The sequence below is a fragment of the Ursus americanus genome, chromosome 21 (genome assembly GCF_024610735.1).
Source record: "Ursus americanus isolate L20-20 chromosome 21, mUrsAme1.1.p, whole genome shotgun sequence".
Taxonomy (NCBI): Eukaryota; Metazoa; Chordata; class Mammalia; order Carnivora; family Ursidae; genus Ursus; species Ursus americanus.
This window is the reverse complement of record NC_142147.1, coordinates 1,664,091-1,679,430: the sequence shown is the minus strand read 5'-3', so window position 1 is coordinate 1,679,430 and position 15,340 is coordinate 1,664,091. Positions and strand designations below refer to the sequence as shown.

At 50.1% G+C, this 15,340-nt stretch overlaps 1 protein-coding gene across 11 annotated transcripts in view; it reads left to right on the top strand.

The window, feature by feature from the left end:
- Positions 1 to 15,340, top strand: part of BANP (BTG3 associated nuclear protein) — a 134,209-nt gene that overhangs the window by 20,090 nt on the left and 98,779 nt on the right. For 5 of the 11 annotated variants that reach the window (XM_087870383.1, XM_087870385.1, XM_087870384.1 and 2 more), the window contains exons 2-4: positions 6,649 to 6,805; positions 11,114 to 11,205; positions 12,330 to 12,529. In XM_087870383.1, coding sequence (XP_087726509.1) covers positions 6,718 to 6,805; positions 11,114 to 11,205; positions 12,330 to 12,529 — 380 coding nt within the window. In that variant the 5' untranslated portion in view covers positions 6,649 to 6,717. Of the gene's footprint in view, positions 1 to 4,187; positions 4,324 to 6,648; positions 6,806 to 7,872; positions 7,973 to 11,113; positions 11,206 to 12,329; positions 12,530 to 15,340 lie in introns of those variants that run through there. The other 6 variants (XM_045772810.2, XM_045772809.2, XM_045772807.2 and 3 more) reach the window with 3 other exon arrangements.

The following is a 15,340-nucleotide window of genomic DNA, read 5'->3' as shown; positions in this document are numbered from 1 at the left end:
TGGAGTATTTTCTTAAGCCACTAGCAGAACTTTGAGAGACCAGGAAAAAGCTTGAACTGGACGTTTGAAAACTTTCCATTGGGCCTCGATGAGAGGCCCCTATTTAGCTGGAACCTGTGACCCGGGCCGTCATGAGTGGGTGTCAGGGCGCCACACTTGGGTCAAGCCGGCAGCAGGCGGTAGGTTCCAGAATATGCTGTTTGAGAGCAGGTACTTTGTCCTTTTCTCTTCTGATAAGGGAAGTCTGGGGCTGGTAGGGAACAGGTGGCAGCTCCCATCTTGGTCTTTGCTCCGCTCCTCTAGTTCTTTCTGCCCCATCCTCATCCCTGGAGTCTGGCAGCTGGAAGGCAGGGAGGAGGGCCGTGGCAACATGCCAGCTGCTGTGTCATGAGGTGTCCCGGAAGCTGCCATGCGCCCCGTCTACACTGACACCCCGTCGGTGAGAATTGGACCCTTGGCTACAGCATGCTGCAGGAGCGGCTGCGGGGGGCAGTCGGCCTGGTGGCCATGTGTCCCAGTAAATTGGGGCTTTTACACTGAGCGTCAAGAGAACAGCTACTGAGATAGGCAGCCACTGTTGGTGTTTGTGGAACTTGGCAGAATTTTGTCTCTCTGTGCTTTTTTCCTGGAAAAGGTTTCATAGGTTTTTTTGTTGTTGGTTTTTTTTTTTTAAATTTTGAAAGCAGTCTGTGACCTGAAAACGTTTTAAAGCCACTAATTCGAAGGTTGGTTGGGTGGTGGTATCTCATTGAGGTCTACGGCCTTCATTCAGCAGTTCACTGCACCCTTTCATAATCTGTGCTCAGATTCTCAGTTTGGGCAAAAGAGGACTGAGTTCATGGCATGAGTAGCTGTCATCTTCAGACTGACCCCCGGTTAATCTGTACTTAGAGGTCATCTTCAGAGGACACAGGGGTAGCACGGCACCTCTTTCCTAAGACCTGACAGGCCCTCGTGCATCTACCCGCGTCCGCTCTGCCCGCTGGATCTCAGAGCAGCTGCTGCGGCCGCCCTCCCAGGGATGGGCACACACACCAGATTTCGGAAAACGCTACTCTGCGATTGAGGCTGGAGTGGAGATGTTCCTCGGCGGTTTATGCCTATATGTTTAGATGACCGATTTTGTTTTCTTCTTTTTATTAAGTAGGCTTCACACTTAGTGCAGAGCCCCACTGGGGGCTTGAACTCACGACCGTGCGATCAAGACCTGAGCCGAGATCAAGAGTTGGACGCTTAACTGAGCCACCCAGGTGGCCCTAGTTGACCATTTTTAAAAAGTGCTTTTTATTTCTGAAAAGGGGATAACTGGGGTGCCCGGGTGGCTCAGTCGTTAAGTGTCTGCCTTCGGCTCAGGGCGTGATCCCGGAGTCCTGGGATTGGACCCTGCATCGGGCTCATCTGCTGGGAGCCTGCTTCTTCCTCTCCCACTCCCCCTGCTTGTGTTCCCTCTCTTGCTGGCTGTCTCTCTCTGTCAAATAAATAAATAAAATCTTAAAAAAAAAAAAAAAAAGAAAAGGATAACTGTACAGGATTAAAATGCAAATATTATAAAAGGGTAAACAGGGAAAAATAATTTCCTGTCCTTCTTATGTCCCAGGAATAATCTATGCATATTTAGCGTATTTCTTAAAAAACAACAACAAAGAAGCGGGGTATACACTTTCTGCCCCATTTATATTCACAGAGCTGTGCATCCCGGGAGCTGTTCTTAGAGAGATCCGCCCTGTTCTTTCACACGGCTGTTTGGTGTGTCCCACTGTGTGGCTGAGTGTCTGGTGGAAATCCCCTGTCGATGTACGCGTGGACTGCATCCATTCTTTTGCTTCTAAAGCAACACCTTCGTTGTTTTGTGTTTTTGGGCTTGTAGATCTTTGCACATATATGTGGATCTGGGTGCTGGAAGGGTTCCTGAAGGGCGTGTGCAGGGTCGGGGCCGTGGCAGCAGCGTTCTGATCGCTCTTGCCTCCTGCTCTCCACGGAGTCATACTGGTCTGCACTCCCACCAGACACCCCGGAGAGCCCGCTCCAGACGCTTCCAGCACACACAGTGACTGATGGTTGCCAGTCTGACGGGTGCAAGATGGTGTCTCATTTTAAATTTGCAGTTTAAAAAAATTACACGAGGGGTTGAATTCTTCTCATTTTTAAAAGCCTTGTGACTTCTTTTTTCTGTGAATTCACTTTCATTTTGTATGCTCATTTTTTATCAGGTTTATTGGTTTTACATCTATTGCTGTGAAAGAAGGAAATTAGCTCTCTGGTGTATGTGTAGCAAATACTGTTTTCAGGTTTGTTTGAGTTTTGTCTTGAAAAATCCTTACTAAATATACTGCAAATTTAGAAAATTGTAGTTCTATCCACTTTGTTGTTCTCTCCTTTAATTTATAGGGGTCCCCTGGGTACCCACCCCGAGTTCCCACATCTGTGTTCTGCTTTGCTGCGTGCGTTTCTGTAGGTGCCCTGCCGCGTGCTGCCCGATGCCTGTGTGTCCTGTGCGTTGGTCGTAATAGAATTCTAGAGGTAGCTTTGTGTGTTTGGCACAGTTTTGGTGGCAGCAGGCCTACCTCCTGGGTGGTGGTGTGCTCTTCATCACATGGAGAGAATCCTGTTTGGTTTCTTTGGGACGTTAGCAGCTCAAGTACTGCTTTCTGAATTCACCGGGATTGCAAAACCATTCCTTCGTCGTTTCTTTGTGGTAGTACTTCATACACACATGCTTCTTATCGTGGGCTGGTACAGATTAGGTAGAAAGGCAGGGTAAGTGTTCGATTCTTTCTTTTTATTACCATTTTTAAAAAATTAAAGATTTAGTTCCCTAGCACTTTCTGAAGGTGATTTTTTTTGTTGTTGGTATCATGGTATGAACTTAAAAATATTATTTTACGTCCATCGACATAGTTACTCTTGTTGATTGTCAGTTTTTTTTGTTTTTTTTTTTCTCTATCTTTGGCCGAGGGGCTTCTTCCTGTTGGCCATGAGTCCATTTGATGCAGCCCTAATGTCTGTCATAGCTTCCTTACCTCTGGCACGGCAAGGTGTTCCAGGCTCCTTCTGCACATTCCTGTCTCCGTTCTCGGGTCAGCAGTTTCTCCAGGAAGCCCTGATTTCCTTTGCTGGGAGGTGTTACCTCAGCATCCCAGTGTGGGCTCTAGGGACGCACACTGCTACTAGGCCGACCGCTGTTTCTTCACCTTTTGCTGGAGAGAGTCAGTTAGGGTGTGCATACAGACACACGGCACGCTCGAGTTCGCACTTGCTACCCCATCCACAGCCCCGGGGTGTTCATCTGACCTGCGGGTGCTCTTGTCCTGGTTCTCAAGGACACGAAGAATGATAGAGTTGGAGTATCCCGGAAGTCCTCACTGCACACAGAACATTCTCAGAAGGGAATTCCGATGCTCCCAGTCATCGCGATCACAGACAGTTGTTGGCATTTGTTTGGTTACAGTCTTCCAATTTTTCTCCCCATTTTAAGGTAAATTATATGTATATCAAAGAGCATATAGCCGTTGTGTGCAGTGCTTTTCCTTTATATTCTTCACTTAGTTCTGCTTGTAAATATAGAATGCTCACCACTGACCAGTTCTTACGTTGTCTCTTCAACTGATTTTGGTTTTCTGAAGTTTGTTTTCTCGCAGTTTTTTCAGAAAGGGCTTATGGGAATATCCTCCTCTGAGTACTAGGTGTTGATAAATGTTTGCTGCCTTTACACTTGAAAGTCATTTGGTCTGGATATAAAATTCTTGGCTCATGTTTCTTTCTTTGAGTATCTTAGATTCATTAATCTATTTTTTTTCTGTTGTGGTTTGATCATCTATTTCCCCCCCATTTTAAGTCACCTGGTCTTTTTGCCTGGATGTGTAAAGGAATTTCTCTTTTTTCTTTCAATAATATTTTTATTAGAATGTGTCTTGGGATCAGGTGTCTGTTTTCCACCCCCCTCTAGGTGTGTGGTGTGTCTTTTTCGTAAGCAGTTTCAGACTTTCTCCTTTCTGGAGAGTTGTCTTGACTCACACTTCTGGGCGTTCCATTTCCTTGGGCTTTGCTGTGGTTTTCCTCTTCAGAGCCTCCCTCTCCACGTCCACTGGGCCTTCTTTGCCCACCATCTGTGCTCCTCTCTCTTGAACTCTTTTCCTTCATCTTTCTCATTCTTAAAATTTTCCTCCTTTTCTCATTTTGTTTCTTAGGCGCAGTTTCCCGTGTTTACTGCTCCTGGGCTTCTAGTTGCGTTCCTCTCTGAGCTCTCCTGAGTTCGTCACTGCACACTGCACTTTGTGATGCTGGCTTAGGCTTCCCCTCAACTGCGTCCATCACGACTTCAGGGTAGGTTTTCGTCTCTTTTAAGGGCATGTTTTCAAGCATGCTGTCATGGTCTGTGGTGGCATTTTTTTCTCCTTGTTCTCTTTTAAAATATATTATCTTTGCATGAGATCAGACTTCAGTATTTTCTGTTGTTCATTTTCATGTGGAATTAATTTTTCTGAATATTTAGAAGGGAGGCATGGTTTAGAATAGTTTTTTCTAATTTCAGTGTTCTAGGGCCCTATATTCTGTTGATTTTAGAAAGTTTTAAAAGATGCAGCAGTTTATTTTCTGAGCTCTCCTGGCTCTGTTTTTCTCCCCCACTCCCCATTTTTTTTTTTTTTAAAGTACGTCTGTGTTCCACGTGGGCTTGAACTCATAACACTGAGATCAAGAGTCTGCTGTTCTACCAACTGAGCCAGCCAGGGGCCCCTTTCTCTCCCACCTTTAATCAGATTTTCATTTTCCTCTGTCTCTATCTTCCCTGTCCTCTACCTTTGGTATTCTAATCCCAGTCATTTCTTTTTAGTGTATTTGGCCTAGAAGGGAGCTTTGGAGAGTTAGATAGCTCTGGGAATGCCTGCGGCCCGGACTGTTGTAGGCCTTCTGCATGCTCCAGCAAACCCACTGTGGTTGTCTGCCATTGTCTCTGCTTCGGACCTGCTTCCACCGGGGTGCCCTTGTAGCTGTCAATGGTTTGTCCCCACGTGCTGGTATTTTGGGGCTCCTCAGGAACACCTCATCACTCAATCTTGTTATGGACGTTGACCTGGATGTTGGTCTTGCTATCCTAGCTGCGCGCGTGTTTTTATGGGGTGATAGGTGGAGATTAAAAACCTTTGTCATCACCATCTTTCTACAGAACTCCTACTGGGTTCTGTCGTGGTGCCTACGAGGCCTCCCTCCCCCGCATATTGTGTCATCAGTCTTCCCTTTGTTGAGGACAGTTGGTGCTTGGGCACCTCATTCAGTGTTGTGTCAGGTGTGTTAACGGGGAATAAAAATGACTTTCTGATCTTACATTTGATCATGCGTTTATGTAAAAATGTTACCCATACTCTCTAAAGGAAGATTTAAGACAAGAGCTTGGTTCTTCCCTTTACAAATTTTGTCTCTAAGAAGTTTTGTAGAATTTAAATCGGGATGAAAGAGACGAGGAACCATGTTATTTATAGGCTATAGGGACATGTGTGACACCTGCAAATTTAACCTTATGCCTGTTGGAACTTACTCATTAAAAACAGAGATGTCTTTAGACCCCTGGTTGAAACCAGGTGATCTGAAATTTTGATTGGACTCCTCCTGCCCCATGGGAGCGGTGACTCGGGACTGAGAGACTTCCTGGTGACAGGAACTGTACCAGAGAGTTGAGGGCGTGCTTCCTGCCCCCAAAGAGCATGTAGTCTAGTTGGAGGAAGAGCAAGAAATAATTTATTTTAAAAACATTTATCTACAAATAATTAAAACATAAAGTGTAATAGTGAAAACATGATGGTGACATGGATTCCAGAGTTCTCCAGGACATCCCATTTTTAAGTAGTGTGGTTAGATCTGGGTGCTGATAGACCATATCTGGCATAACGTGACGTCGTTTTTGTTTTGGAAGAGAGGGTCCTTCTTGGCCTGATCAAAGTGTTTCAGGAGCAAGAAGAAAGGACCTGACTGTTACAGAGATGGTTTTGGCTCAGGGATGACAGCTCAAACCCCTGCCCCAGAGGGCACATGGACAGGACAGTGCTCTCAAGGCCACGGAAGTGGGGTGGTGCTGTGGTTTGGGTCTGCTCTGGAAGCCAGAGGACAGCAAAACAGAGGCCCTTAGCGGGAGGACAGTTTGTGTAGCGGAAAGGGGAATGTGGGAACAGCCTTGAGGGGCAGAAGGGTCCATTCAGGGAAAATCCAGGAGGTGGGCCGCATGTTATCGGTGGAGACCAGCAGCAGGCGTGTGATAGTTCTCCAGTAGTTCCCAGGGTGCAGTGCGTATGGCAGGAGGGGCAGGATAGTTCTGCGGGAGGCAGGCGACCACTGAGACTCCTGGCTTGGGGACGGCACGGCCAGGCCATTACAGGAAGCTGACTGTGGAGGTGGTGTGGGGAGTGGACCGGGGAAGCGGGAGGCTGTCAGGTGGGGGCTGGTCTAATGGTTAAGGAAGGAGGCCGTGAGCAGCGTTGGTGAACTGCTGCTCACTTCTCAGAGAACGCGGCCCTGCGGTGTCCTGAAGCGAGGAGAACCCTGTATTAAACACCGCACAGCACCCGACGTGCTCTGGGACACACACGCTTAGTCGTTTCCCTCATGTCGCAGGTCCCGATTGTGATCTCCCTGTCCCTGTCTGTCTCGGTTTTGTAGGTGGCACAGACCCAGTCCCGCGTGGGTTTGGTTCCTGCCCACTCACCGGCCACTCTCCTCTCCCTCTGGATGATGTCAGAACAGGATCTGGCGGATGTGGTGCAGATTGCCGTGGAGGACCTGAGTCCTGGTCACCCAGGTACGGCGCTGCGGGACAGTAGGTAGATTCTTATTCTCTCTTCTCCAGAAATCCAGACGTACTTGCACAAATTCTCTTTTCTTTAAAAAGTGAAGCAAGAGAAAAAGTGATGTGTGTGCTTATCACGGAGAGTGGAAACCTCAGTCCCGCATCTGTCCATCCCAAGGGGAAGCCCCCAGCACCCAGTCTCTGCTCCCCCCACCTCCCCCACCCGCAGCGGTCCTGGGACACTTGGGGTTCCACAACTTTCCTCCTCTCAACTTCCTCTTTTTAAAATCCATTACTGCAGTTGTTTTGCTGGTGTGTGCCAGTCTGCCTCAGGTACCCTGACTGACGGGCCTCTTCCCTCTAGACGTCCTTTACCTTGTCTGCACTGCTTTCCTTTTACGTACACCCTGCAGGAAAGAGCCTTGCTTGGGTCTCTTGGCAAATATTTTTGTAGGGTAAGTTTCCAGAAGTGGAATTTCTGTGTATGTTCTAAATTTTGATAAGACACTGACAGATTTCCCCAAAGTGTTTATTAAGTTACTCTTTCATTGACTGTGAGAACTTCTGTACTTTTGTACTTTCCTTCTGTACTTTTAGGGCGGGTAATTTTTCTTAATGATGCTAAAAGCACACGCCTACTTTGAAACTTTAAATATTTGTTTTGAGAAGACCCTTTGTAAAAGAAACCCTAAGTTTTAAGAATTTCGTCTATGAAAAAGCTTTGCACATTTATTTTAGAAGATTTCTTTAGAAGATTTCTTCGTAAATTTCTTTTCTTTTCCTTTCTTCCCTTTTTTAAAGTTTGAAGTGAGAGGCTCACACAGCAGAATCACTGAGTGTTTTACTTGCCTGGTTATTATTTTTGGAATAGTAGAATTGAAATGCTGACTTTTTTTTCCCCCACAGAAAAGAGAATTTTCAGAAATCTCATAAGAAAGTACAGTCATGTCTGTCTTTTATGATCCATTGGATATGTTAATTGAAAAACTTCATTGAAAAAAAAGAAAAAAACTTCATTTAGAACTTGGTTGTGCTCTGGAAGGGACAGCACTGTAAGCGATTTTAGAATTAAATGGCCAGTCACAAAGAAATAGAGGCACTCTTTTCGGGGTGCTGTGCTTTTTCTCTTATTTTGCCTCTGTTTTATTTATAAGAACCACTGTCCCCTGTTGGCTGGTGAGAGCAAGAGCTGGTCAGGTAGGCCGTGTGAGTGCAGCCGTGTGAGTGCAGCCGTGTGGCCAGAGTCTGCTCTCTGAAATCCCGCCGGTTTGTTTGCAGTGACAATTTGCAGCCTGGGCCTTGTTAGCACCACACCTTAGACGCCACTGAGCTAAAAGAAAAAAACGTCAGAAACACTATCACTGCCCATAAAGATTTAAAAAGTAACTTCATATTTTGGTAGGTGAACGACCATTTCCTTAGAAAACACACACTGCGATGTTATAAAAGAAAAATGTTCCAGTTACATAAATTTTAAACCTTTTCAGAACTATTAAAGTTCTAGTTTACTTCCCAAATAAATTGTTTCTCTGTAGATTATAGTTCAAAGAAGGCTTAGAGAAACCGTTTCTTTCTTTTTTTTTTTTTTTTTAAGATTTTATTTATTTATTTGACAGAGATAGAGACAGCCAGCGAGAGAGGGAGCACAAGCAGGGGGAGTGGGAGAGGAAGAAGCAGGCTCATAACGGAGGAGCCTGATGTGGGGCCAGATCCCATAACGCCGGGATCACGCCCTGAGCCGAAGGCAGACGCTTAACTGCTGTGCCACCCAGGCGCCCCAGAGAAACCGTGTCTAACCTTGGTTTTGTCCAGTCTCTGTTTCTGAAGTAACTGGGAACTCTGGTTTGTGCATGGCCCCCTGAGGCCTTCGAACACAGACAGCTTCCGGTCTCTGGTCCAGAGGAACTCGCACACACCCTGCACATCCCATGGTGCACACACGCATTTGCCTCCAGAGTGGCCTTGGGATTGAAGTGGTTTTTTCCTTCATCTCTTAAATACAAACTTGGTAAAATTTAGAAGTAGTTCAGCGGATGGGAGAAATGATCCTAGCCATAGAGCTGCTTACTGGCGTGGGCATCCTTCTACTTTCTTCTGATTCCCACTGAAAACAAAGGTGCTTAGGTTCCCCTGCGCCTGCGCGTCCTCCCCGTATGGCCACACTCACGTAAGCTGTCTGGCGTGGACATAACTGCAGCGGTCATCCGGCCTGAGCTCCAGGTGATTGTCAGGGCTTTAACATGAACATTGAGTTCTTTCATCTAATTCTAAAAGTAACGTGTGCAAAATTATACAAAGCAGTGCAGGCACCGTGTGCAAATGTAGCAAAGGACAGCTGCCCAGCCCATAGCAAGTCGCTGCTGGAACGCCGGCGTGTTCACCTCTGTCGTCGGCCGTGGGCGCACCTCCTTTTATGTGGCTGCTTTCCTGCCCTTTGCTTAAAGCCTCGAGGTACTTCTTGCTGCCGCGGGTCATCTTTTCTCTAGTTACAGGAACTAGCTGCATGGCCCTGGACAAGTCACTTAACCTCACTGGACTTGTTTCCTATGCAGCAAGTGAAAAGGATTAGACTAATGACGGCCACGATCTCTCTGTCTTCCAGTCCTGGTACAGTTCACCAGTTTCCAGTGGGGGTAAATAAACTAAGGTTTTGAGAACCTGTGTTTTGCTAACCACAAACACTTGTAGGCATGGATTTTTCCTTTTTTTACTTAATTCAATGAGAATTCATTGCCACACATTTCCGTGGAGGTGGTTGAGGCATTCCCTGCCGCGCAGGATCCACAGGGTACGGTACGATGCGAAGCCCTTTGGTAAGCGGGATCCTTCTTGTTATGGTTGGCCCTTGTCTGGTTTCTGCAAGGTACAGCTTTGGATAATTTACCTCTGGGAAATCAGTTTACAGCTCTTGCCTAGGACCCAGAAAAGGTTTGTGTTTGAGCCATAGGACTATTTGTCACTAAATTTTGGTTTCTCAGTGAGTCATCCAGTACGTACAGGCTTAAAGGCATTGACACTTAAAAGATCAAAATTGAGATGTGACTTGGAGCCTGTCTACACTCTCTGTCCGAGTGGCATGCTTTGGTGGTGGTGAGCCCTCCTGTACAGGGCAGCCCTCCTGTAGCAGATGAGGACTCACAGGCCGGCAGTATGTGCTTTGTCCAAGCCTGTGGCCAGCTTTGTGTGAAGGGGGTGGGGGAGGTCTCTACTCCGGGGAGAGGCACTGTGCCCCAGCCGGGATCACGGTGTGAGCTGGTTTGAGTTGCATGCTGCATGGGGCTGCAGGGAAGGTGGCTCAGTTTCCCTGAGTGGAAGTAGTTGGGTGGTGGGTGGTGCTGGGGGGTTGGAGGGAGGAGCGCTGTCCGAACAAGGCGGACGAGGATGCCTGTCACAGTGAGTCCGTCCTGCTTGACTGGAGTGTGGGGTGCACTTGTAGATGGTACCCCAAAATGTGTGTGCGCTCTTGTTTACTCTCCCAAGTGCTACAGCATGTGCTTCTGTGTGCACACGTACACACTAGTGTCCTGTTTGTGTCCTACATGCGCTCCTGTGTGTTCTCACGTGCCAGCACTCGTTCTGTAGAATAGATCCCCGAAGTGCTTGACCATTAGAAAGGAAGTTACAGCCACGGAGCAGGAGGGCATCTCTGTAATAGGTCTGTGTCCACATGTGGCCATGCAGGAAGGAGGAGAAATACACTGGGCAGGGAATATGGGTGACTCCGGGCAAGGAGAGGTCAAGGGAAAATACTGCAGTGAAATGGAAAGGTCTTCATGGTATGACGTGAAGACAAATCCTGAATCCATAATTCTGTGTACCATTGCAAGTTGATTAGGTCTGGGGCCAAGGCTCAGGGATGGAGAGAAGTGTGGTTGAGGAGATCATGGGATTGCAGACAGTTCTGGTGTTTGTATGTTTAGCTTTAGTGTCGTGTTTGTAGTGCACTTGGGATGGAGGGAAGGGGGTCGGTGCTGACTGTGGGCGGAGTCGCTGGTCCCCGCTGCAGGTGCTGGGCGCAGCAGTACCTTGGGCAGGGAGGCTCTCAGTGTGACCGGTCGTGTCTGCGTGTAGGAAGGCGGCATATGCACATAGGGGTTTGATTTCCAAATGAGGTAGCCAACTGACAGGCCTTTAACCTGAGAGAACTCCTTACTGTTCTTGGATTTGGTGAAGCTGGAAGTCAAGTGGGGGAGCTGCACCGAGCCCTTGGGGAGCGGCGTGCGGCTCCGGCGTGTGGGTTCTCGGGTTTGTCAGAGCTAGGACAGACGCTGTTCCTGCCCCTGGGTGGGCAGCAGGGGCCGCGATGCTCACACCTGCTGTGTCTGCGTCGGTTTACAGTCGTGCTGGAGAACCATGTGGTGGCGGATGACGAGGAGCCAGCCCTGAAGCGCCAGCGCCTAGAGATCAACTGCCAGGACCCCTCCATCAAGGTGAGCGCCTCCCTGTGCGTCCTGCTGTCCTGCCAGGGGCCTGCACCCCTGCACCGCTCCTCGGGCCCCACAGGGGGCGGTCCGCCTGCCCAGGAGGGGCTCCCCACACGGCCTCACTAGCTGCTCCCTGCAGCCAGAGCTCCGTAGTGGCACTGGGCGCCCAGAGCCGGGCTCTCCCCGCCTTTCCGCTGTGGCCGCGGCGCCCCGCGCGCTTGCGCCATGCGCTGCCGGTCCCTCGCACGCTGCTGTCCAGTGCGGTCCTCGCGGAGGAGGTGGCCTTCCCTGCGCCTCAGCTGCGTGGTGAGGAGTCCTCTCAGAAGGGGGGCCTCTGTGAGCACTGCGTGGCTGCCCCACACGGCGGGCCTGGCCATTAGACACGCTCGTTGGTTCTTGAGAAGCTCGGTGGGCTACACGGTACCGTGCAGCCCGCTCCCTGTTCCCTGGTCCCCGCACCCCTTGCCCGCTCCGCCCCCCGCCCCAAGTCAAGGGTGGGAGAGGGGAGGACAGGCAAATTCCTGGTCGCTAAGCGTTGCCTGGCCGCGGTTGGCTGTGGGCACCAGCGCAGGGTGCTCATGGGCGCAGGTGCGGGTGTGCGGCAATGGCTCCGCCCCGGGGGGGGGGGTTGTTGCGGGAAGCGAGCGGCTCTTCTGGCCGAGGGTGGGCTCACTGCAGGGCCCACAGCCTTTGGGGAGGAGGCCAGGACTGGGGACCGAAGCCCCACAGCGCTGCAGCCGGAGGCGCCATGCCGGCCACTGGGTGGCAGGCTTGCCGTGCACAAGCGTGTGGCCACGGAGGCCTGGGTATGCTGCCTCTCCAGCTGGATGGACTGGCCAGCTTGTGTGTGTGCCTGACTGGTGCCCAGAGCAGTACCCTGCACACTGCTGCTGCTTTCTTCTGTGGACTGGGCTCATATGGGGACAGCGCGCTGCAGAGACCCCAGCTTACGTGGGAACGCTTGGCCTGGTCTCTGCACATGCTTCCGGCGGAAACAAAGGAGCCCAGGTGCAGGACCCATTCTATTGGAATAGATGCAGTTGGAAGTAGGAAATCGTGAGCGGGGTCCTTGTAGCTGTCCCCTGCAGTCACGGCATCCCTTCTGAGCTGTTTCTTTTTTCCACTTGCAGTCATTCCTGTACTCCATTAACCAGACAATCTGCTTACGGTTGGATAGCATTGAAGCCAAGCTGCAAGCTCTGGAGGCTACTTGCAAATCGTTAGAAGAAAAACTGGACCTGGTCACCAACAAGCAGCACAGCCCCATCCAAGTCCCCATGGTGGCAGGCTCCCCTCTCGGCGCGACCCAGACGTGCAACAAAGTGCGATGGTAAGAACTCAGCGGAGGGCAGGCTGCCTGCTCCCCAGGCTCCCTGGCCTGGCTGCTTGAGTCGCCTTGCACACGGCTCGGTGGCTCAAGTTTAGTTAGCCGCAAACCTCACACGTGACACCCAGCCTGAGCGCCTTGAGGTCATTCCCACGGTTTCTGTGGGACAGAGCCATACGGATGCATCTTCTCTCTGGAACTGAGCCAGCAGTTCTCTGAAGATGTGCATTTCTTTCTTTTTTCTCTGTTCTGTCTGGCCCGTGTGCAGATAGGTAGTGTTTATCAATTTTACTTGAGTATCCCTGATTTTCCCTTCATATCAGTAGTTTTTATTGTGCTTTTTTAAAAATATATAGTCTAATGTTAGCAATGTGTGTGGTAGTTTATGTACTGTTTGAGTTGAAACTTGACGAAGGGTTTACTTAGACGGGAAAGGTGTCTCAAGTGTTTGGGCTGGTCACGTATGCTCGTCCTCGGTGCCCTGTGAGACGCTGGCACTCCTGAGATGAGCTGGAGCTCACGCTCTGGCGTCAGTGTCCCCCAGCATTGGCATCTTTACCTTTTCCCACAGCTGGCTCCAGTTAGTGCAGTGGCAGGATTGTCTTTGTAGTTGATGAGAGCGTGAGGCCTGTTTGCTGAGGGCCTTGGTGCCCGTGTCTGCTGGGCTCCGCCCTGTCCATATGCCCCAGACACAGGAGCCACAGGAGGGGCTTGTGGGCTTCTTCAGGGGAATGTGGGATTGAGGAAGGGTTCCTGGTGTGGTTTGGGGTTGCTCAAACAGGCTTCACGTTGTAGGTGGCCCCTGTTCTGGCTTGTCTGGGGCGGCTGAGGACGACCCCAGCTGTGTGGGTGTAATAACAGTGCCTCCAGGGCCTCCGGAGTGTCCTCGTGTGTTGGCAACGCTGCGTGGCCTCATGCTGGATCTCCGTCCCTGAGGGAAGGGGGTGGTCCGTGCTGTTGCTCTGAGACAGGCCTCTTGCCCTGTCCTGCGTGTGTCCTGGTAGACCCAGCCGTCCCTGAGGGAAGGGGGTGGTCCGTGCTGTTGCTCTGAGACAGGCCTCTTGCCCTGTCCTGCGTGTGTCCTGGTAGACCCAGCTGTCCCTGAGGGAAGGGGGGTGGTCCGTGCTGTTGCTCTGAGACAGGCCTCTTGCCCTGTCCTGCGTGTGTCCTGGTAGACCCAGCCGTCCCTGAGGGAAGGGGGTGGTCCGTGCTGTTGCTCTGAGACAGGCCTCTTGCCCTGTCCTGCGTGTGTCCTGGTAGACCCAGCTGTCCCTGAGGGAAGGGGGGTGGTCCGTGCTGTTGCTCTGAGACAGGCCTCTTGCCCTGTCCTGCGTGTGTCCTGGTAGACCCAGCCGTCCCTGAGGGAAGGGGGTGGTCCGTGCTGTTGCTCTGAGACAGGCCTCTTGCCCTGTCCTGCGTGTGTCCTGGTAGACCCAGCCTGTCTTTGCTCCCAGCAGACATTGGTTGAGCGTGCTCTTTGCAGGCAGGGACACTCAGCCCTATCAGAACCAGCACCTTTGGTTCAGAATAATTTTTCTGTGATGCCTTTTTACCCTAAAATGTAATGTTTAGAAAATATAGTTTATAATGGAAAAATGAGTATAATGTTTTAATTGTAACTTGAGGAGAAATAAAAGTGTAGAAGGTATAATAATACAATGTGTGTTTCAGCTTGTAAATGGTTGGGTGAAATACATAGCGAGGCAGTGAGCAGGCCAGACGCACAAGCCTCGTACGTCGAGTCCTGCTGACTGGGAGGGCTGTGGCACTAGTCCACACACACTGGGAACTCACATACCAGTCGGTCATGGAATCTTACAAAATAACGGGCAATTCTTGATGAAGTTTCAAAAAAAAGCAAAGTGTAGTTTTTTCTAGACTTGAACAATAGTTGAATTCCTGGGAGATTTGTTATAGTAAAACAATCCAAAAACATTTTGTATATAAACGTAGAGTAAGATTTTAGGCTCAGAAAGTTGTTAGAATCATGTTTTTCCTCATATGAGTGAGTGCTTGGGACATTTGAAGTTGGCGCAGGAAGACTTTTTGTTCGATGAGACTGTCTCACATACTGGAGATGTCTTAGTCTTCTTGGCCCTACCCACTAGGTTCCAGTGGTGTCTCGTGAGTATGATGACCCAGTATATCCCACTGCATTTCAAAGCCCCCCTCACCCCTCCCCTTGGAGCCTCCATCGGGAACTGCTGCTCTGAGGAGTAGGACGGGAGAGAAGGACATGCTGCTTCCAGTCGGTAAGTCAGACGCTGGCCTGTGCGGAGCATGGCCCTCCTCAGTCTGTCTTTCTGACCTGTGTTTGGAAGAGCTGATCTTCGTGAGTCAGGGAATATCCATTCGGATCCCACAGTTGATTACTTGGGACGGTCCCGGTGGGGTCAGCAGCACCAGTTCAAGGCCTGAAGAGTGTACCTTGTGAGCAGCTGGTTTGGGGACTCCTTCTGTGTCCAGAGCAGGGCGTATTCTTAGGAGCACAGGCCTCTGCATGCCACAGGTTGCCGGGCTCCCTGGGCCAGGTCACGTAGTTGTATTAACTGTCCTCATCTTGAAAACCGGGACAAGATGAAGGTGACCTAGGCCTGCCTTAGGGCTCCGTTGGAATCTCCCACCGTTGTAACAATGAAGCTGGCAGGTGGAGAAGAGGGTGGTGCCGCTTCTTCCGGACTTGTGCCCCCAGACCGCTGCGCCACTTTCCTCCAGGTTTTGGGTTGTCTGATGACAGAGTGGCTGCTTGGATAAAGGCATTGCCAGGCTGCAGGAAGCTCCCAGCATTTCTGGCTCTTTTCAGCATTTTCGTGA